Source organism: Penicillium bovifimosum (genome assembly GCF_028826915.1).
Source record: "Penicillium bovifimosum strain IBT 22155 chromosome Unknown utg000005l_segment0_segment0, whole genome shotgun sequence".
NCBI classification, from domain to species: domain Eukaryota; kingdom Fungi; phylum Ascomycota; class Eurotiomycetes; order Eurotiales; family Aspergillaceae; genus Penicillium; species Penicillium bovifimosum.
Window position 1 is genome coordinate 1776494 of NW_026622714.1, and position 24464 is coordinate 1800957.

The 24464-nt window shown below is 52.0% G+C and overlaps 12 protein-coding genes across 12 annotated transcripts; 5 read left to right on the forward strand and 7 right to left on the reverse strand.

Moving 5' to 3' along the window:
• Window positions 1–2: 2 nt before the first annotated feature.
• N7515_005842 (CCCH zinc finger and RRM domain protein) lies at window positions 3–2361 on the forward strand (the record flags this gene model as incomplete). Its single annotated transcript, XM_056666586.1, has 5 exons — window positions 3–67; window positions 145–263; window positions 319–939; window positions 987–1966; window positions 2041–2361. 5 exons carry the CDS (start codon window positions 3–5, stop codon window positions 2359–2361), a joined length of 2106 nt encoding a protein of 701 aa, XP_056520182.1.
• A 123-nt stretch (window positions 2362–2484) lies between these two features.
• On the reverse strand, window positions 2485–5845 carry N7515_005843 (putative lactoylglutathione lyase (Glo1); the record flags this gene model as incomplete). Its single annotated transcript, XM_056666587.1, has 5 exons — window positions 2485–2523; window positions 2581–3347; window positions 3592–5594; window positions 5652–5706; window positions 5761–5845. The coding sequence occupies 5 exons, from the start codon at window positions 5843–5845 to the stop codon at window positions 2485–2487; spliced, it is 2949 nt and encodes a 982-aa protein (XP_056520183.1).
• Window positions 5846–6749: 904 nt separating this feature from the next.
• Window positions 6750–8690, forward strand: N7515_005844 (Major facilitator superfamily domain general substrate transporter; the record flags this gene model as incomplete). The annotated part of the gene is made up of 7 exons (XM_056666588.1): window positions 6750–7209; window positions 7257–7334; window positions 7387–7815; window positions 7880–8338; window positions 8401–8495; window positions 8549–8626; window positions 8676–8690. The coding sequence occupies 7 exons, from the start codon at window positions 6750–6752 to the stop codon at window positions 8688–8690; spliced, it is 1614 nt and encodes a 537-aa protein (XP_056520184.1).
• A 272-nt stretch (window positions 8691–8962) lies between these two features.
• On the reverse strand, window positions 8963–10566 carry N7515_005845 (uncharacterized protein; the record flags this gene model as incomplete). The annotated part of the gene is made up of 2 exons (XM_056666589.1): window positions 8963–9826; window positions 9880–10566. The coding sequence occupies 2 exons, from the start codon at window positions 10564–10566 to the stop codon at window positions 8963–8965; spliced, it is 1551 nt and encodes a 516-aa protein (XP_056520185.1).
• A 1040-nt stretch (window positions 10567–11606) lies between these two features.
• N7515_005846 (uncharacterized protein) lies at window positions 11607–12073 on the reverse strand (the record flags this gene model as incomplete). Its single annotated transcript, XM_056666590.1, has 3 exons — window positions 11607–11740; window positions 11791–11876; window positions 11928–12073. The coding sequence occupies 3 exons, from the start codon at window positions 12071–12073 to the stop codon at window positions 11607–11609; spliced, it is 366 nt and encodes a 121-aa protein (XP_056520186.1).
• A 633-nt stretch (window positions 12074–12706) lies between these two features.
• Window positions 12707–16388, reverse strand: N7515_005847 (GTPase BMS1; the record flags this gene model as incomplete). Its single annotated transcript, XM_056666591.1, has 3 exons — window positions 12707–16123; window positions 16183–16253; window positions 16331–16388. 3 exons carry the CDS (start codon window positions 16386–16388, stop codon window positions 12707–12709), a joined length of 3546 nt encoding a protein of 1181 aa, XP_056520187.1.
• Window positions 16389–16946: 558 nt separating this feature from the next.
• Window positions 16947–17941, forward strand: N7515_005848 (urea carboxylase-associated family protein; the record flags this gene model as incomplete). Its single annotated transcript, XM_056666592.1, has 2 exons — window positions 16947–17682; window positions 17745–17941. 2 exons carry the CDS (start codon window positions 16947–16949, stop codon window positions 17939–17941), a joined length of 933 nt encoding a protein of 310 aa, XP_056520188.1.
• A 654-nt stretch (window positions 17942–18595) lies between these two features.
• N7515_005849 (uncharacterized protein) lies at window positions 18596–19006 on the forward strand (the record flags this gene model as incomplete). Its single annotated transcript, XM_056666593.1, has 4 exons — window positions 18596–18610; window positions 18661–18701; window positions 18756–18824; window positions 18919–19006. The coding sequence occupies 4 exons, from the start codon at window positions 18596–18598 to the stop codon at window positions 19004–19006; spliced, it is 213 nt and encodes a 70-aa protein (XP_056520189.1).
• Window positions 19007–19558: 552 nt separating this feature from the next.
• N7515_005850 (alpha-ketoacid dehydrogenase kinase family protein) lies at window positions 19559–20974 on the forward strand (the record flags this gene model as incomplete). The annotated part of the gene is made up of 2 exons (XM_056666594.1): window positions 19559–19755; window positions 19813–20974. The coding sequence occupies 2 exons, from the start codon at window positions 19559–19561 to the stop codon at window positions 20972–20974; spliced, it is 1359 nt and encodes a 452-aa protein (XP_056520190.1).
• Window positions 20975–21063: 89 nt separating this feature from the next.
• N7515_005851 (putative 2-methylcitrate dehydratase (PrpD)) lies at window positions 21064–22056 on the reverse strand (the record flags this gene model as incomplete). The annotated part of the gene is made up of 1 exon (XM_056666595.1): window positions 21064–22056. One exon carries the CDS (start codon window positions 22054–22056, stop codon window positions 21064–21066), a length of 993 nt encoding a protein of 330 aa, XP_056520191.1.
• Window positions 22057–22247: 191 nt separating this feature from the next.
• Window positions 22248–22604, reverse strand: N7515_005852 (2-methylcitrate dehydratase (PrpD); the record flags this gene model as incomplete). Its single annotated transcript, XM_056666596.1, has 1 exon — window positions 22248–22604. The coding sequence occupies one exon, from the start codon at window positions 22602–22604 to the stop codon at window positions 22248–22250; it is 357 nt and encodes a 118-aa protein (XP_056520192.1).
• Window positions 22605–22994: 390 nt separating this feature from the next.
• On the reverse strand, window positions 22995–24331 carry N7515_005853 (IQ calmodulin-binding motif protein; the record flags this gene model as incomplete). The annotated part of the gene is made up of 3 exons (XM_056666597.1): window positions 22995–23269; window positions 23329–23721; window positions 23980–24331. 3 exons carry the CDS (start codon window positions 24329–24331, stop codon window positions 22995–22997), a joined length of 1020 nt encoding a protein of 339 aa, XP_056520193.1.
• Between the last annotated feature and the right edge of the window lie 133 nt (window positions 24332–24464).

A 24464-nucleotide genomic window follows, 5' to 3' on the forward strand; every position in this document is an offset into this window, starting at 1 on the left:
CCATGCAGTTCACCGATGCGGAAGCCCTTGAAGTGAAGAAATGGGTGGTAAAGAAATTAGAGGACATGTGAGTCGACCTACCTCTCAATCAATGCTGGACAAGGAAATAAAAGCAACATCTAATCATGATCAACCTGCTTCTAGCTCTGATGCCGACTCCGATGTCCTTGCAGACTATGTTTTGGCGCTGGTCAGGTCTGATGCGCCAATTGAGGAGATCAGGAAGAACTCGGTGGAAAACCTAGAGGATTTCTTGCGCGAACGTGCGTTTGACGCCTCGACCGCACAAACTTGGTTACTATTGCTGACCTCTCGCAGACACCGAACCATTCGTTAATGAGCTCTTTACAACATTCGGTCCTAAGCCATCCGCGCCCGCCCCTGCGCCCCAACTTCAGCACGCGCAGCAACCTGCTGCACAGGTTCACCCGTCGCAAGCTCCACTACATGCGCCCACCGGGCCGAAGGCTGCTATCTCTCCGGCTGCCACAGCCAACCGTAAACGAACATTTAATGAGGGGTTCCAAGGGGAGCCTGAGCGCGACGATGGCGCATTACAAAACCGCGCTATGAAGACTCCACGACGCGGTGGACATGCAGGTGGTCGCGGTGACTTTATGGGCGGACATCAGATGCATCCGGGCCAGCAATTCCCTCAACAACAACCCGGTACCTTCCCTATGATGCCCGGGTTCCCGCCATTCGACCCCAACGATCCTATGGCAGCAATGATGGCTATGCAAGGAATGCAAGGTATGGGATTCCCGCAGATGCCGGGTATGCCTATGCCCGGGCCGCCTGGTGGTCCAGGACAGCCAGGCGCGGATCAGATGCAACAAAGCAACCAGCGCTGTCCGTTCTATGACACGCAAGGTATTTGTTACCTTGGTAACACCTGTCCCTATCAGCACGTTGAGGCTGGTGCTTCGAAAAACGATGGTAAGATGACTTCCTATTTTGAAAACAACCCTTGCTGACAGTCGCAGAATATGACCCTAAGACTGCTGGTACACATGGCCAGCGGGGCGGTGCTTTCATGCGCGGTGAGCGCGGCCGCGGCCGTGGCCGTGGTGGCTTCAGCGGGCGAGGACGCGGCCGGTCCGATTTCTCGTCGGCAGGGCCCAACGAGGACCAGTCGATCACAACGATCGTGGTTGAGCAAATCCCGGACGAGAAGTTCAGTGAGGAAGCCGTGCGCGAGTTTTTCTCTCAGTTCGGCAATATCACCGAGGTTTCATTGCAACCCTACAAGAAGCTGGCATTGGTAAAATATGAGACCTTCGCGGAAGCCAAGGCCGCCTGGTCCAGCCCCAAGGTCATCTTTGACAACCGTTTCGTGAAGGTGTACTGGTACAAACCAAACCGCGATGAGAAGCCTGACGGCGCGCAGCCCGAGGCTCCGGCTTTCAATCAAGAAGAGTTCGAGAAGCAGCAGCAGGAAGCACAGAGGGCACACGAAGAAAAAATGAAGAAGCGCCAGGAGGCCGAAGCAGCCAAGCAGGCCCTTGAGCGCCAGCGCGAGGAACTCCTCAAGAAGCAACAGGAGGAACGGGCGCGTCTCATGCAGCGACTCGGAGCGTCGGCAGATACGAGCACTGACGCCGGAGCTGGTGACGCCATGGCCACTGAGCCTGCCGCGGATGAAAACGTCAGTGAAGAGACGAAAAAGCTACGCGCTCAGCTGGCTGCCCTCGAGGCCGAGGCAAAGAGTCTTGGTCTCGACCCTTCAGCTGATGCTGCGGCACGAGGTGGATACCGGGGTCGCGGTGGCTACCGTGGCCGAGGCACATACCGTGGACGGGGCGGCTACGATCCCAGTTTCCGTGGAGGAATCCGTGGACGTGGTGGCTTCGGAGCTCGGGGACGAGGAGGTGTGCTACGTCTCGATAACCGGCCTCGACGGGTTGCCGTGGCGGGCGTTGAGCTCAGCTCGGACAGGGACGAGGCCTTGCGTCAGCATCTGATGGTATTTTTTTTTTTTTTTTTTTCTTTTCCTTTCTATTTGCTTAGTAAAGCATATACTGATCTGATATATTCTAGGGCGTCGGAGAATACGAGTCTATTGAGGCACACCCAGATCAGCCCAACTCCGTCGTGGTTGCATTCAAGGAGCGATATCAAGCTGAGAAGCTCATGTTCTCTCCTTGGAACATCCCCTCCGTGGGCGAGGTCCAGCTCAGCTGGATGCCTAACTTGCCTATCGCGGCTCCCACTGCTGGGTCAACGGAGTTCAAGGGTGGCATGGGACAGGACGAACCGGAAGACACGGTCATGTCGTCCTCGTCCACGCCGGTTGTCAACAACGCTCCCGCGCGGGATATGGATTATGACGTTGCGGAAGAAGATAGCTGGGGCGCTTGATCTCGCCAACCTTTGTGTGTACCATCATGTCTGTACAGGCTGCATTAAGCCGGGATAGAAGTTCCATCCCGATCTGACCAATTTCCATGACCTTCGAATCGTATGGTCCAAGTAGATCATAGATCAGATATTCTGAGGAATCAACTCAACCAAATACCCATCCTATCACCAATCAGCACATCCCAGTCTCCCACATACCTATACCATTTGAAAACTCACCGGATCAGCAACCATAGCAAACTTCTCAAAAAACCAAGCATAACCTGAATGAATCTCCCCAACCCCAACCCCCCTCCCCTCCTCCCAATCCGAAAGCGGCACACCCCCCCTCCCACAAACCCCCAAATCCTTAACAACCACCACCCCCTCCTCCCTCAATCTCCTCAGCGCATCCTTTACATCGGGAACCGTAAACCCCAAATGCGCAAACCCCAGATTCGGCGGCACATTCCCGTTACACACAGTATCCTCTGTATCTTCCGATCCATGCACGTGGTACAATTCGAGTAATCCGCTCGTGCGCGTCATGGTGGGTATTTCGCTTGTGCGTGCAGCCCAGGCGGATACGGCCTCAGCGGTAGAGGCTTCCGGTGGTGGGTGGCCGAGGTAGTAGATTGTGAAGGGGCCGGCGTTCATGGTGAAGATTACGCGCATGCCGAGCAGGTTTATGTAGAAGTGGAGGGAGCGGGAGGGGGATTTTATTCGGAAGGCTAGGTGGTTTAGTTTGTAGTTGGATGTGGATGGGGAAAGGGGTGGGTTTGGGAAGGTTGGGTTGAAGGTGCCTGGGTCTTGGAGGGGAGGGGGTGGAAGGTATTTTCGGGCATATTGGTGGTTCTTTTCTAGTTGGTTGTTGTTTGGGTAGAGATGGGTGATTGTAGGGATGTTGAGGGTGAAGGGAGAGAGGGGAGGGAATGGGGTTTGGATGGATGTTAGCCTTGAGACCCAGACATGGGGTAAATGTGGGGTATTTAGATCAGGCTGTAAGGCTGTAAGGTTGTGGATATTCTGTTAAGTCTGCACATCTTATGGCGAGATATTCATCTGCATTAGGTTCATCTCGGTAATTACAGCCCTAAACTGAGGCTGAGGCTAAAACTCCCACTGTGTACAGGCCGAGCTACCGCTCTATCAAATCCGCATAACTATTCAACGACCTCCCAATCAAAGCAACCATTTCCCAAATATAATCCGCCGTAAACAGCCTCGCCCACAACCTCGTCACCGCCGCACTAAGCCTCGTATTGGTATCCAGCAACCACTCCCTCGAAACCCCATGCTGAACCTCCATAACCATCTCCAGCACAAAGTCCCTTAGTCTAACCTCCTGCTCCGACAGTCCCGGCTCCGGCTGCTTCACCGTCACCGCTTCCAACCACTTAGCCAGCAGCACCGCACACTCCAACGAACACAGCGCATGCTGATTCGACCACAGCGCGACCTGCGAGTGCGCCACAAAGCTAATGCCAAGCTTAACCGGTGTGCTGAGCGCGTGAGCACAATGCAGCGCAGCGCGCGTGAGCCGGTCGCCGCGACGGACGGAGAGGTTTTCGTGCAGACTTGTTGCGATTTGGATCGGGTCCCAGGTGTGGAGTTGGCGGGCGGAGCCGCAGTCTGCGTTGAGACGGATGTAGGCTAGACGGAGGAGGGCGGCGGATGTGAAGGAGAGCGGGCCGTTGGGGCTGAGGGGGTCGATGGAGGATTCTTGGTTGTGTTCCCAGCACTGGCACCAGCGTTCCAGGGCCTGTTCGACCTGGATTAGTTCGGGAGTGGATGTTATTGGGGAAGGGGTGAGGCGGTTGCGGCGTGAGACGGGGAGACGGCCCGCTTTGGTCATTAGCCAGATATCTTGGAGGATGGCGTGGATGAGGACGTAGCCGCCCATTGAGGAGAAGCGTTCGACGGTGCTGGTTGGCTCGAAGAGGGCGGAGAGCGCGTTTTGGAATTTGGGTTCGCCGGGGCTTTTGATGCGCTCGGCTTGCCAGAGGTCGGGGCGGGTGGCTTGCCATTCTTTCTCGGTGCTGGGGAGTTCGAGGGTGAAGTCTTCGGTTAGAACTACTGGGGGGAGGTCGAAGACGATGGTGTGGATGTTGAAGAAACAGAAGACGATGAGTTTGGTGCGTTTTACGCATTCGCGTCGTATCCAGCTGTTCCATGTTCCGTCGTTCTCGGGGAGGCGGTTGAGTCCTCCCTGGCGGATGAGCATTTCCATTAGACTTCGCAGTGAGAGGGACTCGTGGTATGGGGGGTTGTTGATAAACCACATAGATACCGAGGTCAGGTGTATCAGGGATTGCAGTGTTTCTAGGGTATCGATATCATCGGCCACATTGACCTCGGGCAGCTGGCCTGACTGGAAGACCCGACGGACATGTTCCAATGTCACCGGTTTGGCTAATTGGTAGAGCCGCATGCTAGTGTCTGGTTCGCGGCAGTACCTTGCTCCCAGTGCTGCCATGGATAGAAACAGCGGTAGTGTCATGGTATCAGTATCGAGCGTCGGGATATGCACAATCGGATAGTGATCATGAAACCCTGTTACATATCCTGTTAGACATCGGGACAACGCATGTCGAGACGGCAGTGTCATATCCGGGACCACATTGGCGTAGTCAGATAGCATATTCAGAAGCTTCTCTCTACATTGAGCCGTCACCGGGACAAAGCCCGTCGGCTGGAGCGCCTTGGGGGTAGAGTGGTACCCCTCCGGCTGGAGCGAGGGCAGCTGAGCGCCATGACGGGGCAGTACAGAGCTCGAAGGTGTCGAAGGAGTATTTTCAGTCTGGGCTCCTTTGACCGAAGCTTGATCATACTCGGGCACAGGTGAGAATTGCAAAGGCGGGAACAAAGGGAGTGGCTGATAAGCCGGGGAGAATGGGTGATTTGGTAAAGGAACGCTATCCAAGAACGAAGTAAAGTCATGCCCATGATCCAGGCCTGGCATAAAGCCGCCTAGGGTATACCCCAAATCGGGACCTGGAGTCGGGGTGGTGGGGCCGGCCGAAGGAGTGTCTGTGCCGGGCAACTGAGCCAGCATTGGACGGTGCACGCCCGGTGATATTGCTGGGTAGTTTGCATTGTCGTGTAAAGAGGCGCGATTGGGGTCATGGGTTGTCACTACAGAGGCCAAGGTGTCCAACCGGTCCATAGGATTCGTGGGGGAGGGCGTAGGGGTTTGATTGCTGACTGGGCTGGATTCGGGGTGAGAGAGACGCTCATGACGGGCCAGCAGATCCCTGTGCCGTTAGCACCTGATACATGTACGAAGTATCTATCAGCGACTGGAGTCATACTTGCGTGTAAAGGCTTTAGGACATCGGAGGCAGACGAATGGTTTCTCCTTGGTATCTGTGGGGTATCAGAATGCGGAGCCCCCAGTCTTGGTTTGGGGAGAGTTCATACGTGAGCGATCATGTCTTTGGAGATGTTCTAGTCGGGCGAATGCCCTGGAGCATCGCTGACATTGGTAGGGCTTGGTATTTTGCATGGTTAGGGCCCTTAGGGGACATGACGTGGAGGGAGGATGTATTATCTCGGGGGGTTGTAGTCGAACTCCGAGACTTGGGAGTGTATCCCTGTCGGACTAGACATTGATCTATTGGAACATCACAATTGAATCATGCATACACTGCCAACACTGCCAACACTGGCCATTTCTTGGTAATCGATTGATTCATCATCTTCCACCTTCGGTCCTTCTATCGAATCAGCAGTTTCTCCAATTCCCCCAAATTGGAGAAACCGTTTGTCACTTATGAGCACGGCCATGTTTTGAATGCACGGCCTTGGTCAAGTGCGGAGAAGTATGCGGCTGTTGCCGACTATGAGTCAATACAACTGCCAGATATCTGCCGATTCTGTATGCCGATCTTTTGTTTATATCAATTGTGACTTCTATACTATTGAATAGAATACTTCAATGAAACCGTCTTTACCATCTGATATCGGAGCACACCGATAGAAGACAATAGACACAGCACCTGCAGGTGATAAATGCCCGAACTGACTCCAATTCGGCCCCGCATAGACCGTGCATATAAACCCCCAATGGCCGTGTCCGTAACAACTCTGCATCCGTTCACCTTCTCGGTCGAAAGCCGACATCATAATCGTAACGTCGAATGCGAGATTGATAGAAACGGGCTGTGACAAGCTGCCAATTCTCCAATTCTCCGCTCTGACTCAGAAGTCATTCGTATAACTAGCTGGTAATTTACTTCTATATCAAGATGATTCTCTCATTCTCCTAATCTTTCTCCAAAATCCTCACCCGGTCGGGCTCCACCTAGATTTGCTTAGCTTCATAAATTGTCAATCGCCCTGATATTGAAAAAAAAAGAGTTTTCGCCACACATGCATACGCGTACACAGTACTAAAGAATACTGTGTAAATGGCATCTCCAACACCCTCACTCAAGCAGCCAACCGCCATGGAAAAGCGCGAAGAATCCCCATCACTCGAGTCGCAAGACATCGAGTTCCGATATCTCGAGCTCGAAACACCTCTACCAACACCATGCATCACTCTACCACCGGGCCCAAACCAATCGCAACCACCAGAAGCGCCCAGTCTGGAAAAATACACGTCGCCGTTCCTGTGGCCGAAATGGCGCAAGTCGATGATGACTTATATTGCTTGCGCGGTGACGGCGCTGGCCGGTTATGCGGCTGGTGAGGTTAGTCCTGCTTCGGAGGAGCTGTCTGAACAGTGGGGGATTAGTCCTGTGGTGTATAATTTGAGTATCACGCTTTTCTGCTGTGGGTTTGCTTTGGCGCCGATGGTTTTGGCGCCTTTTTCGGAGATTAATGGGAGGAGGCCGATCTTTATTGCCAGTGGTATTCTCTTTGTTGGTATGTACATGTATACGCATGGGTTTGGTCGGGGCTGACTGTTACAGCTTCTTTGGTTGGCTGTGGAGGGACGTCGTCCTTTGCTGGATTACTTGTTGCTCGTTTCTTCCAAGGTGTCGGTGGATGTATGTATAGCACCCCCAATAAACACCGAATAGATATTAACTCATTCCACAGCAACCTTCTCCACAATGGTCGGCGGCGTGATCAGCGATATCTACCATGCCCACGAGCGCAACACGCCCATGGCCCTCTTCTCAGCATCTGCACTATTCGGCACTGGTCTGGCACCACTGATCTCCGGTGTGATCGTCACGCACACGACATGGCGCTGGGTGTTCTACTCGCACGCTATCGTCTCCGCCGCATTTGTCGCTATCATCTACATCTTCTTCAAAGAGACCCGCGGCAGTGTCCTGCTAAGCCGAAAGGCCGCAAAGCTAAACGAGTACTACGAGCAGCTCGAAGCAGCCGGTCACCACGGCGTCATCCTCACAAGTGAAGACCAAGAGAAATATGTCCGCCGAATTCGATGGAAGGTCCAGAGTGACGAGCAACGAGCATCGATTCTAACCATGATCCAGATCTCGCTGTATAGACCATTCCGTACGTTCAATCCAGATCAACCGCAAAAGAAAAAAGAAAGAGAAAAGACACTAACACAATATAGACATGCTCCTCACCGAACCAGTCGTCTTCTTCTTCTCCCTCTGGGTCTCCTTCAGCTGGGCCGTCCTCTACCTCCAATTCAGCTCAATCCCACTAGTCTTCCGCACAAACCACAACTTCACCATTGAACAAACAGGCGCCGTCTTCACCGCCATGTGCGTCGGCGTCGTCCTCATCACGATCATAAGCATCTACCAAGAACGCATCGCCATGCGTTTCGGCAAACACTCCTCCGCCGCCGAGGGCCGCCTCTACTTCGTCTGTGTCGAGTCCGTGCTGCTGCCCATAGGCCTGTTCTGGTTTGGTTGGACTTCTTTCCCTTCTGTGCCTTGGATCGTGCCTGCTATGGCCGTCGGATGTGCCACTATGGGTATCTTTTCTATTTACCTGGCTACTTTCAATTACCTCGCGGATACTTACCATCGCTATGCGAGTTCTGCTATTGCGGCGCAGTCTTGCTGTAGGTTTTTCCCTTTACCTGTTTGTTTTTTGTCTGGGGTCATTGCTAATTGATGTTTTCAGGCCGTAATCTGCTCGGTGGTGTCTTTCCGTTGGTTACCAATGCCATGTTCACTAACCTCGGGTACCCTGAAGCGTCGAGTCTGCTGGGTGGACTTGTAAGTTGTGGATTGCTTGAGTGAGAGAGGAGATTGACTGACTGTTGAAACAGGGTGCTGTTTTGACTCTGGTCCCGTGGGTGCTGGCCTTGTATGGGCCTCAGATTCGAGCCAGGAGTAAGCTCGCAAGTGTAAGTGCTGCTTTTACTCATTGGATGGCCCAGACTAACGGAACAATAGGAGCTGGCACGATGAAGCATAGACGCATATTACCCTCCAACGAGGAACAAAAGTTATTTAATAGTAGATTTTTAATGCACTTGGGTGCAATCGCATATAGAGACAATGACATGCATATTAATTATTTTCAGGCCATATACGTGACCAGGACAGTGAAGTTATATTGAGTGTGCCAACACGCACATGATTATACGCCAGTGATTCGGATTCCCCCATGCTAAAGCCATGTACAAGACCGGACGACACTGTCCTATCATGCAAAACTCCCGAAACGAAGAAAAAAACAATTATCTCGGTTGAGTCCCTCTGAACGGTTGTGAACCAGTAATAACAGAACGATGCGATGCATACCGACCCTCATCCTCGCTGTCACTATCCATCTGATCCAAAAGACGATCAATATCATCACCAGCATGAGCCTCCAGTCCCGGCTTGGTTTCAAATCCACGGCCGTGAGACTCAGAGGTTTGTGAGCTCTGGCTGCCATTGTTATTGGCACTGGAATTGCTAATCGACTCATTGAGACTGCTTTGCGTGCTAGCCGTCTGCAGCGGACGAGGGCTGAAGCGATACCCCGAGTTCTCGGGACTGGACATGAACATCAGGGTTTCGATGGCGTCTTGTTCCATCGCAGTGTTGGGGGTCTGTGTGGGTCTGTAGAAGCCGTTTGGTGTGGATTTTGGTGGGTGGGTGTGAGATGAGGACGTCCCGGGGCCAAGGACTGAGCCGTTGAGAGATCGGCTGAGTCCGTTGTCTTGGTTTGAATGGTGGCGTCGGTGGCGGAAAATAGGGCTATGGTTTGAGGGTTTGGAGATTGCATCAGGATTTGGGCGACGGCGCTGGGTATTGCTTGATGAGACGATATCCACAGGCGGTGCTAGCTTGGGAATTGGAAGATATTGATTAGATGAGAATGCTGATCGTGAGCGGCTATGGTTTGGGAAATGCGAAGGGTTTCCGTTCGAACTCGAAGGTTGTGAGTCTTGTGAGAAAGGTGTAGAGAATCCTGCTGGCAATGATACAATATCACTTGGTGGCGATGCGCTGCTGTGTGCTCGGAGTGCGCTTTGAGGGGTAGCTTCACGCGACTGACGGGCCTGTTCTACCTTGGCGGCTGCGTATGACAGACGCGTGCGGATATGGACAGACAACTGGATATTACGGATGAGCTATAGCTTCTTGAAGGACAGAGAGCGCGCATTACCTGTGCAATCCTATTTCCATAAGCCGAGCCAGTGCTCTTCGAACGTCTTCGTGCTCCGTTCACATCGACATCATGAACAGCGGAGGAATCTAAAGTGGACTTGAAGTGGCCAGCTGCGGTCCGTTTCTGGCCTGGAGCCCATTGAGCATCCAAGTGCGATCTTGTTCGCGGATGCTCTGGAGATGGTGGCGGTGAAATTGAAGCATTGCCAGCTTTGATGGGCGATAATGAGGGCTGCCATCGATCTATTGAGGCACCGCCGTTTGCCGGCTTTGGTGGGGCGATTTGAGAATCCAATGGCTCTGGCTCCACCCCCGGGGCCGGAGTGTGTCCGTTCAATATAGGCTTGTCCAACCGTGTTTGATCGGTACCATTGACCGGGGATATAGGGTGGCTGGAAAGAGAGTTTGTAGGGGCCGAATGATCTGGTCGGCCCTTGATTGATATGTCGCTGCCGCGCTCCGACGATTCAATATAGGTCGAACTGGAGTGATCCCCGCCGGGAGCGATAGTAGCATTCAATTGATCTATCCGCGACGACAAGGGCCGTGACGGTTGTGTGTTTTGGTTCTCGGAAGGCATTGGATTGTGATGCGCGGGAGCCGACGCGTCGTTCATGGGGGTGTTCGCACTGGCCTCCGTATCTCGCACCTCACCACTAGTTAGAGCATCGCGACCGTCATTCATGGTCACGGGTGAGGCTGTAGGAGATTAAAAGTGTCTTGTATATCGACAATCGGCAAATATACGCGACCTAGCTTTAATCGCGGGTTTACGCGGGACACACGAATCTTCAACAATGCATATCCTGTTCGCGCCGAGTCCACCGCATTGAGGGTGGGAGCCGGGATTGTCCGACACCCTGTGATCTGGATGCAACTGCCAGTCGGGATCTCAACGTGACGCGTGGGAGCGATGTGGGAACGAGGAGCATCTGCCCGATCGAGTGGCGATCGACCAGAAACACGCGCGCAAGGGTTGGCGACGGCACGAGGCGGCAAATGAGCGGCTCGTCCGTGATTCGAACTGATGGATGGCCCGACAGGGTCGACAGGGTTGTTAAGTCAAAGATGTGAGTAGTAAGGCCTGTTTTCAATATCAATGCGCCACAGTATGCTAGCTTCCAGACGGGTTCGGTGGACTAGTCGGACTGTCGGAGTGACCCTCTGCGAACGCGTGTGAGGCACGGTCACGTGGGTACTAAGCCAAATTCATCCATTCTAAGCAGCAGCTCTTGCTAAGAAATTTAAGATATTAGAGAAGGAAATTAATTCATGAATGATGAGTATATGACCATGTACAGGTAGTATTGGTCGTTCGACGTTGAGTGTGCTTCGAGGCTTCTGTAGGGTACAATATACCTCGAAGTATACATATCCCCGTCTATTTTCACAAAGTCTTCGAATAAGAAAGGGCACAATTGAATGGCTTTCGTCAATTGGTAATCACAATGGAATTTGACACGGAAACAACGATTCAATTCCTAACAAGAGTTACAAGACATAGACACGCAACCGAAGAACCCAGCAGATTGTAACAGTGAGAAAACAAACGACCCAGTCCTAGGAGAAAAGAGAAAAGAGAAACAGGAGATGGATATCAACATGAAAATAAAAGGAAGAAAGAGAAAAAAAAAACCATTCCTCCAACATAAGTAGGCATCAGCCCAGCGGGCCTTTAATACCTCTACCGGAACTGAGCCACAGACACCACCACCCGGTCCACCCCTAACGAGAACCCATGAGTACCGTCGACTTCCTCATGTAGTCCTCGGTCAGGTCAGTGGTGATCCTGTCAACCTCCGCCTGCTTCTCATGACCCGCCACATGAGCTGACTCAGGTCTCGCAGGCTCCTTTCCCTCTAGATGGAAGTTAGTATCAAGTCGAGATAGCTTGAGGACATCAACTTACCGATCACTTTAAGCGGAGGGCCATCAGACTTCTCCCAGCCATCCCGACGCCTAGCCTTAAGCTTGGGCCTCACACACTTCTTGAAACTGAGAGGTATGTGAGTTTCATCTTCGTCAAACGGGGGATGGTTGACTTACAAGAGGTAGCCCGCCGCGAGGGCGAGCGCAGCCAGCAGTGATCCGAAGATCAAGTAGACGAAGAGCATCCCTGTCTCTTCGTCGGCCTCGTTGTTCCTTTCCTTCCGAGAAAGGAGGACATGGTCTGAACCTGGGATGGGAGCCATGACAATGTTTGGTAACAGTATTTGATAAAGAGAGGAAATAAAAAGTAGTTGGTAAGAGGTTTTAGCGAAGATGAAAGCGAGCAAGATAGATGTAGATGGAAGAAAAGAAATCAAGGCTGAGGATGAATGGAGGGAATTATATAGACGAGGTATGAGGGCTCCGTCGCCTGTTTTGGTGTCGGAAGCTGAGAAGATAATGATAATTGATGATGATATTCAGCTCGCTTTACATACAGCCGAGAAGAGAAACAGACCTCCCATACTACTAACCTTGGAAACCACCTGGGGAAATCGATATGATTCGATCCCAAGGGTTTGCTTTAGGTGTGATCCATCCTTTTGCTTCGAAAGTATCTCTAATTGCTGCAGTCAGGTCGATGTGAGTCAGAAAAGTTTTCCGCTTTAGGAATCGGAACCCAACTGATGGTGACAGAAATATGACAAGGTACAAAGTATGATCGAGGAGAAAGGTGATGGGCGGATAGAAGAGAAAAAGAGAAAAGATAAGAGTAAGAAGTAGTCATGAAATAGTTTTGGTAGATATAATATCCAACAGAATGTAGGTACAGGTTTTGGGTCCAAACGCCATCTATGCAAAGAAAAGACCCCAGATTAGACATGTCCAAGAATAGATCACTTGCGCTTCTTGCCGCGTCCACGGCCACCAGAGTCTTCATCAGGGTTCTTGCGCTTTTTGCCCTCCTTGCGCCAGTAATCGTTGCGCTCTCTCTTCTCGCGCTCAGCCTTCTTCTCCAGACTGTCAGCCACCTTGGCACGGTAGACCTTGCGGCGCTCCTCCTGCTTGGCAGCCCGCTTAGCCTGCTTCTCGTTGCGCATGGTGGTGAGTTTCTGCATGAGATCGCGGGCCTTCTTCTCCTCGCCTCCGAGGACAACGGCACGCTTCTGCATGTAGGTCTTCTCCTTATGCGGCTTCATCTTGGTGATTTGTGACTTGAAGGGCAGCTCGGCAGCCAGCTGTCTGGGCACACGGAGCGGGTTGAAGTGACGTTCCTGCCGTTCAATGGGCTTGTAGGCGGAGTCCTTGAGCTTAGGTGCGGTGAGACCCTGAGCGTGACGGACTTCACCAGTCAAGCGCATACCCTGCCATCCGGCATCACCCTTTCCATCCTCGGTCAGGTCCAGCAAGTTGGTCACGGGGTTGTAGTAGCGGTGCGGCTTGATGGGGTACCAGGCGCGCAAGAAGACAATATCAGACATGAGAATCTTATCCTCGAATGTGGCACGGAAACAGCCATCGGGTTTGGACAATGCACGCTTGATCTGACCACGAATACCTGAGACGGTTTTGATGGATGCACCTTCGAACTTGGCAATTTCCAGGGCCGAGTTGAACATGTCCTTGATGAAGGCGGTGTTCTTGAAGATCTTGTAAGGGTGACCAGTAAGCTTGAGCTTCTTGACAATTTCGGTGTGCTCATCCACACTCTGAACCACACCAGTGGCGGCAATGCGGAAGCCGGGATTCTTGTTGGAGAACGAGTTCACACAGCAGAAACCGGTATTGGGAGCGACAAGAGGACCCCAGATGGTGGCGAAGCAGTGCATGTGCTCGGGTGTATACTTGAGCATACGGTTTCGGGTTCGACTGTCGGAGGTACTGTAGATAGGAATAGTCTGGAAACGGCGCCAACCAAGGGAGAAGATCAACGGGTCGTTAGTCTTGAGAATCTTCTTGTGCCAGCGATGTTTCTTGATCCGGATTTGCACGTATCCGAAGCGGTCTTCAGTAGGTGAGAGGCCACCAACGATGACAGGGAAGCGAGGGTTGAACTTCGAGACAAACTCGTACGGGACGTTCTCGAGGACGATGCGTGCGTAGGTACCGGCCTTGTAACCTTCCGCGCGGGCGCGGGAGGCAGGATCGAGCGACTCGAACTCGGCGCGGTTGATGTCGGCCTGCTTTTGCAGCTTGGCCTTCTGCAGGTCATACCAGTCATCTTCGCCAAACTCGCCCTCGATACCATCGCGCGTCCCGTCTTGGGCCTTTCCAAAGCCTTCACGGTCCTCCTCTTCGAAACGTAACTTCAGCTCTTCCTTCTTCTTGGCATTGCGCTCACGCTCAGCTTCCAGATCGGCAGCTTTTGCGGGCTCATCGTCGGCTTCCTCTTCCTCATCGTCATCCCCATCCTCTTTGATGCCATTGAAGACCTCGCCAGATTCCAAGTCTTCGTAATCACCGTCACCCTCATCCTCATCCTCATCATCCTCGTCCATATCATCATCGCCCTCATCATCACCTCCAGACAGCTTACCAGTGATGAAGCGGAGTTTGATCATTTCGAGCTGGTCCTCGTCCCGCCACTTCCGCTCAAGTTCATCGTAGTCATACTCTGGAACGGCGCGGAAGTCGGCTTGGTCGGCCTTCTCGTTGTGCGTCTTTTTGAAAAAGTCTTCGCCTTCATCGTCGGCGATTTTATCTTCATCTTCTTCCTCGTCGTCCTCTTCGCCCCGCCACATCTTCACAACGTCGACAGGTGTGATCGACTCGTCGTACATCATTCGTGATAGATCGGCGACTCGGAAAGGAGGGCGCTTTCCGTGAAGAGACTTGGCATTGGCGAGCATGTTCTCCTTCCATCGAACATTACCCTCCTCGTCTTCCTCGTCATCCTCATCCTCTTCCTCATCGTCGTCTTCGCCGCTCTCGACCTCCTGGTCCGAGACAGAGGAGACGGAGCCCAAATCAGAATCACTGTCTGCGAAAGCCATATCTTCTTCCTCTTCGACATTTGCTCCGTTCTGTTTAGCCTTGAATCGAGCACCAAAGTCTGCAGGTGCGGACAGGTCGAGCTCGCCTTCATCGTCCGTCACATCATCCTCGTCGATATCTTCGTCGACTTCCTCGTCGCTGTCGAACCCTTCAGGAATGTCTTCATCGCCTTGCTCAGTTTCGGCGACACGTGCGCGACGTCGATCCTTTCGGCCTGTCTCGTCATCCTCTGCTTGAGCGATGGCCTCGCCACCGCGGAACAGACGAACACCTTGGTCGGCCTCGCCAAGCAGTTTGCGCTCGCCCTGAAGGCCAACAACAAGATGCTCGCCAAGACCGCGGCGTTCTTCATCGTCTGTATCCTCATCTGAGTCCCGGTCAAAGGTATTTGTCTTGACGTCAATGTAAACCGCATCCTTGTCAACCAGAACACCGCCGACATCAGACATCGGTGCGAAAAGTAGTTTTTGGTGCTCGCCAAGCTTGCGCCTGTTCGATTTGCCTGTCGCCTTGGCGATCTGCTGGTCCATGTAGGGAGTTGGGCATGGATCGGGCAAGCCCTCGATGTTGGCAACAGTCAAGTCACCGACACCAGGAACATGGACTCTGGCACCGTGAGCAGGGAAATTAGTACCACGGAGATAACCATAAAGTGCAACTGTGCGATCGCACTTCGGGTTCTCTTCAATCTTAGTAGGCGGCGTGATGTCCAAGAAACGATCGGCGAGAGCATACGGGTGCGAGTTACGCCACACGAGCGGGCGAGGGTTTTTCATGACCGACAAGAAACGTGACATGTTATGCACTTCACGATCGGGGTAACGGCCATTGATAACACCGGACAAGTAGAAGAGCTTTGCGCCCGCGTATAGCTCACTCCAGAAACGGTGCTTCAGGCGTTTTTTGGCATCCTTCAAAGTGCTTTGTTTCTTGAATTGATCAAGATGTGTAAGAATACCGAAGACGTTACCCGGCATACCAGCTGTCGACAAGGCGTTCAAGAACTCCATGGTCTCCATCTCGAATCCAAAATTTCCGTCGATCATGAGAAGCACAATATCTGCAATCTTGGAGACATCGATCGCGGCTGCGAGAGAATCGGACGGGCATTCGATGAAAGTGAGACGCTTGCGCTTGGTCGTGACAACGGTTAACGGGCCCTGCGGCGAGCTGAGGGTTTGCTTGGTGTAGCGGCGGATCAGAGACTTGAGCAGCGTTGTCTTGCCAACTCCTGGAGGTCCGACGATTGCGACAACAACCGGCGGGGCCTCCTCGGGCATACGATCCACGAGGGGGACATGGAGTCTCTTTTCTTTAACCTGGAGGAAGAATCTTCGTAAGCATGAATTGAGCAGCAAAAGGTCTTCCTTATACGTACATCATGTGCTCGCGCAGCCTGCTTGTTGAGCTTTCCAGGTCTGGAAGTGACGAAAGCTTTCGGATTGGCACCTGCATAAAGGTAATACTCGTCAGCATGGGCTCGAGATCTCGAAGTTCGCAGTTTTCACAACGCAGTCTCGGCGTACCTTCAAATTTCTTCTTCTCCTTTGCGGGGCGATGCGCCCTGTTCGCCTGCTGCTCCATGATCTCTGTGCAGAGGTATTATACCTCAGCAGATCCACTCCTTCTGTTATTGGAGAGAAAGAAGGACAAGCGCAATCGAGATAGTGGACTTCACCGCGGACCAAAAATTTGGTATCAATTATTTTTTTGCCAAAGCGGAGTGGAGACCTTAGTCAGGATCTCCATCAAAAAATTACGGCCTCAGGCATCAAGAATTGCAGAATTTATCATTATGTAAGCGGCTGTTTCGGCCTAAGGCCATCAATGATCGCCGGCCGGTGCCACTCCAGTGACTCCACCATCCAGTGGTGGCCCGTGGGAGAACCCCGCAGCCTGAGCTTTCCTTCTTGGGTTTACGGCCATCCCCTGTACGATAGTGCGATAGCCCGCTAGTATCTTGCGCCAAACGTTCTCTTTCAAATCGCAGGATGTAATTTCCCCCGCGCTAGTATGTGGGGAAGATGTTGTTGAATTGCGCAGTCCCCGCTCACGCGGGCTATAAATCCGATCTCGCTGCGAGTCTACTGCGGAGAATTTTGTATGAATTTTAGCCTTTCCCTATTTCAAACATCGTCTAAGATGTCTGCGCGTCGGCCACCTCCCGCCTACGAATCATCCCCCGATTCAAATGTGCATGCAACATCAAAGTTGTACCGCTCAATCTCCGAGGCCGCATCCATCCCATATGCCCGCGTCCAAACAGAGTCCTTCACCATCAGACCATGCTCTGCCCAGGCTTGGGTTGTGCCCGCCGGTCAAATTTGCCGTCTGACCACACCTAAGGGGCCACAGGTGGGAGACCTGAACATCTGGAACGCGAACAACCCCCGGGAACGGATGTGGGCTGCGCGTACCCGACAGCTCCATGCCTCCCATGTCTCGGTAGGCGATCGACTGTGGTCTAATCTGCCGTACCTGCGGCCGCTTGTCACCATCACTGGTGACTCGCTCGGCGGTGGACAGCTGCATGACGTGCTTGGTCCGGATGGTAAGCGAAACCCGGAGGTCGTATTCGGGACTACGCAGTTTGGGGGGAGAGTGCATGATCTGATGGGGACACGTTGCGATCCTTATGTGAATTTGCTTATGGGTGGTGAGACCTTCGACTTCCACTGCCATTCTAATCTGACACGTTCGGTTATCCCGTACGGGTTGACGGAGCTGGATGTTCATGATGTCTTGAATGTGTTCCAGGTGACGGGCCTTGACGAGGAGGGAAGATATTTCATGGAGGCCTCTCCTGCAAAGGCGGGCGAGTACTTTGAGTTCTTTGCAGAAGTGGATGTACTCTGCGCGCTTTCTGCGTGCCCTGGCGGTATGGCACTTTCAGGCTACCCAAATGTTCCATTTTACACAGGATGCTAATGGTACTCCCAGGTGACCTTTCCAACTGGGGTTGGGATGATAAGGAAGGAGGTATGGGAGCCACTTGTCGTCCGTTGGGCGTGGAGGTATATCGACTGAGAGATGACAAGGTCCTGGAGGGGTGGAAGTCTCCGGAAAGTCCCAAGTACAAGGGAATGCACGGGATGAAGATGCCTCCTCGTGAGGAGGATGGTTACATCGGATTATAGCCTAAGCATGATAACAAGTGGTGTTTTGAAGTTGTCTATAACCAGTACATAGAAGTGTTGATTGATGGTACTGAGTAGATATCTGTACAACACACTGCCCCGCGTTTTGCGAACTATGATGTCATTGCTTTGCATCGTTACATCAATGGTGACTTCCCCTCCCCCTTAGGCGAGATCAAAATCTAACGGGAATCTCCTACACTCAGTTCGGCAAGGGACACGATAGGCATCAGGCTTTCTGGAGGCTGAGTATACTGCAAAGCCACCTGGTCACTGATAACGCAGCCTGACGCCATGTCAGACTAGGTATCTCCTTTGTAAAACCCCAATGGTAGAGCAGAACACTATCCTTGGCGAATATTAGAGACGTAAGGGTTATGAAGTCTCGAGATATCAGCTTCAGTGGCACAGTGTGGAATGAATCGGTGAAAAGAAAAGAAAAGAGACCTAAAACCAACCTGGGGTTAACGCGGGTGATCCGAAGGTACCTGCCTCAAGGCTCCGACCTCAAACCAAAAAAAAAAGAAATACAAAGCCAAGCCCCTCCTCTCCTCTTCTTATCACCTTCCTATAAATTTCTCCTCTTCACTTCCCTCACCCCATACCCACCTTCTCGCTTTCCCACCTTGACAGCGTCTTACCTACAGCTTCAACATGCCTCTTTACAACGTGAGTTGCTGAGCTCTATTGAATGCGACTATCTGACTAATATTTCCTAGATCACCTTGAAGGCCGACGCTCCTGTTGAGGAGTTGGAAAAGTGTGTCATATTGCCCTAACTCCAGATACCTTGATACTGATATGTTACCTCCAGGGCCAAAGCTACCGCCCGGGAGAAGGGTGGTGTCATCAAGCACGAATACAGTATCATCAAGGGTTTCACGTAAGTGGTACCTTACAGGGGGTTCTCTGGGGCAATAAACCATCAGAGCGCATACCTAATCTCTGTCATGATTTCTAACGTGGATCAATACCAGTGTTGAGTTCCCTGACGACAACGTCCAAACATTCGAATCCACCGAGCATGTCCACGTCGAGCAGGATGGTGCAGTGACTACAAAGTAAATGCGTCTCTAGTTCACTTGACTTGGATGCACTGGAAGATGGCAGTCGTCGATTCGTCGTCAAACAATTTGCCCTACTGGGCCGAATGAACCCTGCGGACGCAACCCGAATACTTTGGAGTTCTATGCTCGATACTTTGTTTTTTTGCTTCAGCGAGATATGACTTGATACCAACTACGCGACATGAATTCGTCGGCTTTGCCATTTACATATTTATGATTATCGAGCTTTTGAAGTGCGATGTGCAGGCAATAAAGGCATCCATGCAGATGTAGCCAGTCTCATGAATTTGACTATGGGTTTTAAGCGATGTGCACAGGAATCCATGTAGATTTCGCAATACGCCAATGACTCAGACTCTTCACTCTATGAATGCCAAGGCTACCATGTCATACGTAGACATCCAAATTTACACACCGTATACTGGCGAAAGAGCACGTTATCACAACGCGAATGACCGACGATATCCGCACCGCCGATGCAGATCTTCCGTCCCGGGGTTTACTATCTCCCACCCACTTCCCTCTCTCAATCTCATGGCCACAACTCACAATGGCAGCCTCAATAACTAGAGCGACACCTTTCAGGCCTGGCCGCCGGACACTTCCGATTACTAGATCTCCCCTCTTCCGTCAATCATCCACGCAGAGGCAAAATTGGGCCAGTCGTCCATTTGATGTTGCGAAAGACAATGTTGCGCAGCTGGCTGCAAGTCCCCGCCAACCTTTGACACTTGCAGACCTATTAAAGTCAGTGTCATATATGTCTTTGATCTCAATAATATGACTTGCTCACCAATACTCCAGACACGGCCGCCCACCATTGAACAAAGAAGCTCTCTTAGCCTCGGCCAATTTCACACTCTCCCTCCTTCCTGCCCGACTGGCTTCTCGGATTCAAGCATTACGAAACCTCCCCTTTATCGTCGTCTCGAACCCTCATGTCTCTAAAATTTACAATAATTACCTCCATTCGCTTTCCACCCTCCTACCGTACCAACAACGCCGCATCACGACCCTCGAAGAAGAGAAACAGTTTGGAGATGTACTGGCAGACCTCGTACAAACGCATACAAACACGATTCCTATCCTCGCCCGCGGGTTTCTAGAGTGCAGGAAATATGTTAGCCCGGCTGACGTCACAAGCTTTCTGGACACGCATTTGCGTGCGCGTATTGGAACGCGCTTGATCGCCGAGCAGCACCTGGCTCTTCACTACGCCTCTCAGCCCGTCAGCGATAACCCATCCGATGGCGCCGACGCTCGTGCCATTAATTCAGTTCCGTCAAATTACATCGGCGTTATTGATACAGCTTTGCAGCCGGCACGCATCATTCGGCTATGCGAGGATTTTGTCGGAGAGATCTGTGAACTCAAATACGGAGTGCGACCGCGTGTAAAGATTGGAGGCGAGCCTGAAGCCTCTTTCGCTCACATCCCTGTGCACTTAGAGTACATTATCACGGAATTGTTGAAGAACGCTTTCAGGGCTTCCATTGAAAATGGAAATGAGCGTGAGCCCATTGAGGTGACAATCGCTGCTGCTCCAGATGTCCCCGGGAAGGTGCTGCCTGTCCAGGGCGATACTGATACCGGGTTCGAGTTCGATTCAGAGGTCAATGAGAATGAAATCATTGGGTACTCAGCTCCGTCATCCCAGAGCATCACGATTCGCATCCGTGACCGGGGTGGTGGTATTCCTCCTGAGGTTTTACCCAATATCTGGTCGTACAGCTACACAACTTTCTCTGATTTGGACTACCAAGGCTCGGAGAACGGCAATCTTGATGCCTTGAACACCATCGCTGCTAGTGGTGGTCACGTCAGCAGTATTGCAGGCCTTGGCTATGGGTTGCCGCTTAGCCGAGCCTACGCTGAGTACTTTGGTGGCAGCATTGCGGTGCAGAGTCTTTGGGGATGGGGCACCGATGTCTATCTGACGCTGCGCGGAGTTGGCAGGATTGATTGAGAGAAATAGGGAAACACTAGATACCCAAGAGAAAATTCACGGCTTGGCGGCTCTCGCATTTCATGAAACATGGCGGACCATCATGTCTTTTACAACTTCGCCTCGTTTGACGGGCGGATAAACAGATCCATAAAATCCGAGATCCTGGTATCTGGATTCTGAACAGCGCCCAACATCCGACCGATCTCTGTTGTATCGAACATGAGCCCCATGTTTCGGAAAAACTTCTCTTGTACTGCAGCGGGTGTCTTTGGATTCCGTGGATGTCCAACAGGGTATTCAACGAGTATTTCAGGCATCGAGGTCCCATCCGCAAGGTGCACCTTCATCCCCGCACCGATGCTCTTCTTGTCCAGGTCCAGGTAATCCTCAGTGAGCTTGGTGTCGGACTGCACCACAATTCTTTCTCGCAGGGCTTCAAGCTTCTCACTGGTTGCCCAAGGGCTTTCGTCTAGATAGTCCGCAGCATCCGGCGGACTAGCCTTCAAGAAAGCCAAAGCAACGACATATTGAATGCAGTGATCCCGATCAGCAGCATTATGCAGCGGGCCACGCTTGTTGATGATCAGAAAAGCAGCAGCAGTCGTCCTCAAATCTATCCGTTCAATCTGTTCAAGAGGATCTGACAGACCCTTCTGTCGTAACAGACGAGCGTGCAGTACAGCCGCCTCCACAGCCGAGATCGCATGCCCTTCCACAGGCATAGTCTTGAACAGCACATTGCGCACCGTCCACGACCCAAAAGGCCGCGGAAATACAAACCCCGTCTCGCCAAAGGTCCGCTCCCAAAACCCCCACGGCCTCGCGCTCAAAGCTCCCGGCGAACCTGGTTGGCCATCCTGTACCAGCAGCGCCAACTGCACAGCTCTTCTCGCCGCATCTCCTGCAGCCCATCCTTTCCTCTGGATAGTATTTCCGCCGGATCTATACACCCGATTCGGCTGCCCATCCATCCAAACATGAGAAATAGTCGCCATAGCCTCTTCCTCCCTACTCCCAAGTAACCAACAAACCACGGCGGCAGAAGCAAGTTTGACCAGCACGACATGGTCAATCCCATACGAATTGAACGCATTCTTCATCTGATAACACCCTTGTATCTCATACGCCTTGACCAGCGCAACAAGCAACGTCCTCATCGTCAATGGCGGACCATTATGATCTCGTCGACCGGATAAGCTTGCACGCGCCAGCCAATCCATGACCGGCAGTATAGCACCGAGGTTATCTGGATCGAACCTGCCATTTTAGTCTCATGAACAACATCACAGTACTATGTATGCCCGGAGCCTACCGTACCTGATGGATGACCCCACTCCGCACCGCCCAGCGCATCATTGTGATCCAGATACCGAATCAAGACACCTAGATCGAAAGCTCCCTTCACTGGATCAACTTGCAGCCCTGTTCCCGGAACCCGAAACCCGTCTGGCACGAGTGTGTCGTCGATTACGGGGCCGAGTAGCTTTCGGCATTCGGCGCTCGTTGCTGATGTCTCGATGGCGCAGCCCATCGCGTCCAGCAGGGCTGTCCGGGCGCATTTCCACATTTCTTCGTCATCTTCGTCGAGGGGGTACTGGTAGACATAGTTTACTATGTCGATTATTGGTTGGTCGTATGGTTGGGGCATTGAGGAATAGTATTGGGCAGAGTGCTTGCGATTTTGTGTGCCTTGCTTGGTGGAAATCGGGGATAGTATGTATGGAGGCACATATTATCGTAGCATCTTCGGTGTTGGATGGGCGAAATCCAGGCTGTAGCTTCGGTACATATTCATGAAATGATCCGGTCGCACACGGTAGTAGCACGAATTTGTACTCTCGGTATACAGTTTGAGATACAGAAGATAGGCTGGACTTGTCATAATTCATTGCGTTTACTAAAGCGATATTCAGTCAACGACATCTGTATATAATGGATCCTCTCAAATATCCCGAAATAAGAGCAAGTATATCAGTAGGTAGACACTGGACATGGTAACCCAACCTCATGGTCCCATGGACCCAGAGCATTACCTAGGTCAGAACCCACCAGCACCTCTCACCCGCTTCACAGCGCCAACAGCCCCCTTAGCCCAACTAAACCGACCAGGTACAGGCCCTATAGAATGGGGTGGAAGCTCACCAGTCTCGGGATCATGCCAGCAGCCATCTTTGCTACTCGCCTTGCCATACTTCGCCGTATTCTGATTCCGATTAATCAAATCCGTCCACGCCCGACAAACAACCGCCGAGTCGATAAGGACATTGATTTCCTGGCTATGGAAGAAAGACTGCGTGTCAAGATTTCCATTTCCTAAATGAAACAGAACAAGTCAGGAAAGCCACGCAAATCCCGAGACTCCATCAACATACCTTGAATAGCAATCTGCTCATCGACAATCATAAGCTTGATATGACAGCTCCGCATCTTGAAGCTATTATGAATCGGTCGAGTCTGGTCTTTGCCAACATAATAGTAGACGCGCAGACGAGACTTTTCCTCCTCTGTCTGAAGGGATGTGTATAGTCTGTTTGCGATCATTTCGTTCGTCCCGTTTTGGAACGGGAGGAGCTCGCCTGCGTCGTTGTAGCCCAGGCAGAGGTAACAGGATACTGTGACGCCGCGGCGTGCGGCGTTGAGGAGGGGCTCAAGGAGGGGTTCGGCGTTCATGTTTGGGGTTTGGATTAGGATTGAGTGCTGGGCGTTGTTGATTGCGGAGAGCCAGGCGGAGTTTTGGGGGGTGTAGATGCTGCTGTGGTTTGGGGCTTTGGGATTGGGGGTTAGTTTGTTTATTTCTAGGAAAGGGGGTTATGGGCTTGGGTTGGATGCACTGAGTTTACTTACATCCAAATGGCTCTCTGTTAACTACTGCCATTGGGAAGGGTTTGTGCTGGGGTAGGACCATATATGGTGTGAACATGGCCTCCTGGTCGCTGGGTGGTGCATTGCCAGTTGTTTTGGGTTGTATGGTTGTATCTGTTACTTGTTAGAATTTTCATTGAGGTTGCAGGAATTGTACATACTGAGATGACGAGTGACGGCTTCTGTACGTGTTTCAGCACCCTGTGGATGGACGGAGCCGTTGACTCTCTGGGCTTCATGGTTGATGTCGATGTCATAGTTTGGTGATTTGGTCGTATGCTCAGGAAGGTGTTCAAATCCATTCACGGTACAGACATTGTCTGCATTATCTTCACAGCATGGGATAGCTGCATCTCTGGCTGGAGAATTTAAGAGTGGGAAGGGTGGTTCAAGAGCTTTCCCCCAGGAGAGCAAAGCAGCGTCGTAGAAAGAATCGACAATAGGCCCTTCAATGTGAGATAGCATCTCAAGATTATCGTTGTCTTGGATGTTACTGCTCTGTATGAGAGCCATGCGTCGATCAATAACAGTAAATTTTGCATGAAACGTCCCAAGAACGGGCCGGTGGAAGTTTAGCACCTGGAGATCGACATTGGGAATCTCGCTCGCGGGAGGCAGCTTCACTTTTCCGCCGATGTATTGATGC